Consider the following 4,540-nt stretch of genomic DNA (forward strand, 5'->3'; position numbering starts at 1 on the left):
GTTTTTTTTTTTTTTTTTTTTTTTGATACGGGGTATGGGGGATCAAACTCTGGCCCTTGCACTTGCAAGGCAGGTGGTGGAACTACTGAACTAAATACCCAGCGCAGTTCTGCTTTCTCTGTGACTTGTGCTGGCATGTTACTGGCGATATTGCAATGATGTGGCTCTTGCCTTGGGAAGGCATGGACTGTCAGGGATCAAGATGGACACAAGAGTCACAAAGCAGGCCCCTCACTGAGCAGGGCCTTGAAAGAAGAGTGGGGTTTGGACCTGTGGAGAATGTAAGTGGCCTTCAAGAACAAGGCAGGTAGGTCAAGCAAGGACACAAAAGAACCACAGAAAGAGGTCTTTGTGCACAGACCATCTGGTGTTGGGTGTGGTGCAGGCAAATGGGAGGATGGCTCTAGAGGAGGCTTAAAAGATGCTTGGGATGGACCATGGAGGTCCTTATTGTCCTGAGGGGTAGGTGGCCATCAAGGATTTGAGGCAAAGGAATCACAGGATGAGCTTCTCCTTAAGGTATTCATTCTGGTGTCCTTGGGGAGGACGTAGAGGAAGGGAAAAACTGGAAGCATGGGGGCCTCTTTGGGGCATGCTGGGCTCAAGATCCCATCAAGAGGCTGTACACACAGCACCCTGCTCTGATGAGCACACTGCAAAGAGAAAGATACAACAGGTAGAACTGATTTGTCCTGGAGCTTGGTTGGCGATGAAGAAAGAGAGAAAGAAAAAGAACTCATGAAACTTAACAAAGAAAAACACAATGAAACAAACAAACACAAAAAAATAAGATGTAGCACTGAGTGAAATTTGGTGGAAAAATAGTGAGCTTCAGGTCCCAACATTTGCTGGCTTCTGGTTTCTCAGGAGCAAGACTGTTTTGCTAGGACTTCTGCTATGACTGCTCTAGGAAAAATGCTGATTTCGGTGTTTGGATTTTTTTCTAGGATATGTGCTTGGGCTCACTTATTTACTTGTTTATTTTTCTGAGCAAATGAAGCCCAGCCCTGGGCCTTGACCTCTCTGGGTGCCAGGTGGGATGGCACTCATGAATTTCCAAGAACGGGACATACACACTGCCCAGTATCAGGGCAAAGGAAAGGACTCCGCTGTAACTTCCCAAGCCAGAATCTTCATTGTATCTTCATGGCGGTGGGATGTGTGTGTATGGGTGTCCATTTGGGGCAGAGAGATCGAACTCAGAGGTTTTAGAAGTTTTCCATGAAAATCTATCTTCTGTTCTAAATTAGAAGCTTTCTAGAAAAGTTTCATTATAGGAAGCAATATTCAAAATCTAACTTCTTTAAAACTCACCCTGGCCTTTCCTCACCTGATGAGCCTGGTGCCTGCCTCGGTCATTTCTGCTATTTCCCTGGCTGCTCTTAGCTTCCATGAATCCCTCCTGCTCAGCCCTTCCAACTCCCTTTAGAGCAGGGTCTGGTTTATATTCTTCTCTCACTCTTAAAGTCCCTCTCTTGCTTCATTCACCAATAGAGTTCACGGGAGGATAAGGAATTGAACTGGCTTTGCACTGAGCCCTGAGTTAGACTCTCAGAAGAGAGGGTTCACAGTTTCCATGAAGAAATAGAATTTGCAAAGTGTAGTTTGTGGGCCAAATCCGCCTATAGTCTGTTTTTGTACAGGTAGTGAGCTAAGAAAGGATTTTACATTTTTTTAAATGGTTGGGCAAAAAAATCCCAAAGGAGAATATTTTATCACACCTAAAAATTAAATGAAATTCAAATTTAAGTGTCTATAAGCTAACTTTTCGCTTTACCAATAAAAAGTTGGGGTAATTTGTTTCCCTTCTCATTCTGTATTTACATAGTATCTTTGGTTTCATTTCTTGGCTGAAATTATTTACTATCTAACAACCCTTTATAGAAAAAGTTCCAACTGTTAGGTGATTTCTCTTCTGTTCCCCTAGGAAGTCCAGATTAAAGATCCTCAGAGAGGATGGAAGTTCAAATCCAGCCTAAGCAATTCAGTGTTTTAGTAAGACCCTGTCTCAAAATTAAAAGTAAAAATGAAAATCCCCCAAATAGCTGAGGATGTAGCTCAGTGTGAAGGCTTTGAGTTTAATCCTCAGAACCCAGCACCCAGAAAAAAATAAAGGAAGAAAAAATAAAAAAGAAAAAGAAAAAGAAAAAGAAATTTGGGTAGAATGGAAAGATCCTTTAAATCTCTGTTTATGTGCTTTTTATTCTTTATTATTTGATTGGTGCAAAGCAACAACAATATTAATGATATTGACAGCAATGATCATGACCTTTGGGCACTGGGGTGGGCAGGGCATGAGCACGGACATAACCAGCCACTGTTTCTTCCCTTAGGTCACAGGCCTTTCCAGTGTCGCTACTGTCCATACAGTGCCTCTCAGAAGGGGAACCTGAAGACCCACGTCCTCTGCGTCCATCGCATGCCTTTCGACAACAGCCAGTATCCGGACCGCAGGTTCAAGCGCTCCAGGGTTGACTCGGAGGCCTCTGGGAATTTTGAGGAGCCCACAGCTGTGAAGGCGGGGAGCTCGGCGGAGCTAACAGAGGAGGGCACCAAGGGCCAGGAGGAGAGCAACTGAGCAGACCCACTGTATATTGCAATATTATTTTCCACAGTTTTAAGATGATGCATCTGTTAAAAGAGTTCGCTAACTGCATTCCAAGGGGGGAAAATCATGTACAATCCCCCTCACTAGTGTATAGAACATTTAAAGAAATTTTAAAAGATATCTATATATATATTAAAAAAAAAAAAATCCCCCAGCCCTTGAACATGGCTGCTAAACTGTTACCCGGCAACAAGTACTTCCAAACAATGCAGGTGGGAGAAAAAGTGATTTCAAAAATGCTTGGTGTCTTTAGAGCTCGGCAAAGCCGAGCCAGGGGGCCCTTCTAACTTGAAAGTCATCTTTGTCCAAAAATAATGCTCTTAACCGAAAAGCGATACCATCTAAATGATTTAGCCTTGCCTTGAAGACGGAGGGGCCGTGTTTTCGTTGTTGAAAACACCTCTATAATCTGACACCAGCTGCTATTTGCCTAGCACCCGAATGAGATGTGTGGGGAGGCAGCTGCGGTGCCAGTCAGACTGGAGAGGTCACTGCAGAGAAAATCAATTCACGTGGTGTCCTTCTGCACTCCCGGAGAAACCTTAGAAGGGCCGCAGCCAGCGCCAGGGCTGACCGACACTGCAAGGATTGCGATCTTAAATGTGCATTTAAAAAAAATACACAGCCAGATGAATCAATGGTCAGGAAGTGTCTGCAGACAAACGTCCATTGCAGGTTTGATGAGTAATTCTTTTTTTTAGATCAAATTGCAGTATTGAGAGACATGTGCCCCCCCGCTTGTCTTTTTAATTTTTGGGTGAAAAAGATGATTGATATTAAAAATAAATTGTAGGGTACATTGCATAAAATGTTAGGAAAACTGGCCAGCCCTATACCTAGAAAGTACTGGTGAGAAATTGCAATTTATGTGAAAATAGAAAGGTTTTTTTAATTATGGTTTTCAAAATTTTACTTGAATGAAGGTTGCTCTGGTCTCTGTTATCAGATTTTTTTTATGTGTTAGTTTTTGTAAGTGTCGCAGACACGAAGCACGATTTTCTTCTCCAGCAAGCTCTTATGAAATAGCTGATATTAAAGTATGAATCTAAACATCCTGCTCTCTATCTTTAATGAAGAAAACTGTTTAAGTTGAAATGTCTGTTTTTGTAAAACAAATGTGTTCTATATTTTTGTAGATTTTAGATTTTCTACTGATTGGATACTGCAAATTTATCAAGTTCTGCACCACACAAAGGGAGACTTTGAGGGCCCATGAAGAAATACTAAACTGATTTTTTTAAAAGACCAATTTAAAAAAACTAGCTAAAGGTTTATTCTTGAATCTGCTAGAGCGATGTAAAAATTCCGCCTTTTCACGTACTTACTTTGAGTGACACGAAACTGGTGCTGTTGCTTGTGATGGTAGAGAAGTATTGAAGTATTAACTTCTTCTAAAACAAAATCATTCAGACTTAAAAAAAAAAAGTCAATCTTTCCTTGCAGGCTGGGAGCACACAATAAAACCCCAGGGCCTTAAAAACTTCAGCTCTGCCTACAGCAGTTTACAAAAATACTAAACTGCAATCAATGTAAATAAAATTCTTAGCGCTATCCTGAGACCAGAAAGAATCTCAGGCTAATAAGGAATCCGGTTTGCATATGCTGTCAAAGGGTGTCATCTAACCGAGGTTTCAGTGCAAATGAGGTCTCTACTCAGCTCAGACCCATCTGGCATAGAGCAAGCTGCTTTCTTGTTTTCCTAGTCTAGTTCTCACTGCCTTACTTAAATCGAGTTGATAAACTTAATGCAACTGTTTCTACGATCCTAGAGAAAGGACTGAAAATGTTATTGGAAACTTTCTGACTGTAGTAAGCTTTAGGATTTTAACTGCACTACTGTGTTTGGTGACTCTGCCAGTCGCTTGCTTTCTGTGTGTTTGCCCCGCCTTTGGTATCTTAGCAAAGAAAAAGAAAAAGAAAAAAAAAAAAAAA

General features: G+C 41.5%; 1 protein-coding gene across 6 annotated transcripts in view; it reads left to right on the forward strand.

Moving 5' to 3' along the window:
* Znf536 (zinc finger protein 536) overlaps positions 1-4,540 on the forward strand; it is a 433,293-nt gene extending 428,753 nt beyond the window's left edge. For all 6 annotated transcript variants that reach the window (XM_010641004.2, XM_010641005.2, XM_010641003.2 and 3 more), the window contains one exon: positions 2,334-4,540. In XM_010641004.2, the coding sequence (XP_010639306.1) occupies positions 2,334-2,578 (245 nt within the window). In that variant the 3' untranslated portion in view covers positions 2,579-4,540. The remainder of the gene's footprint in view (positions 1-2,333) is intronic.

This window comes from Fukomys damarensis, unplaced genomic scaffold (assembly GCF_012274545.1).
Source record: "Fukomys damarensis isolate Sample0158 unplaced genomic scaffold, DMR_v1.0_HiC HiC_scaffold_19, whole genome shotgun sequence".
Taxonomy (NCBI): domain Eukaryota; kingdom Metazoa; phylum Chordata; class Mammalia; order Rodentia; family Bathyergidae; genus Fukomys; species Fukomys damarensis.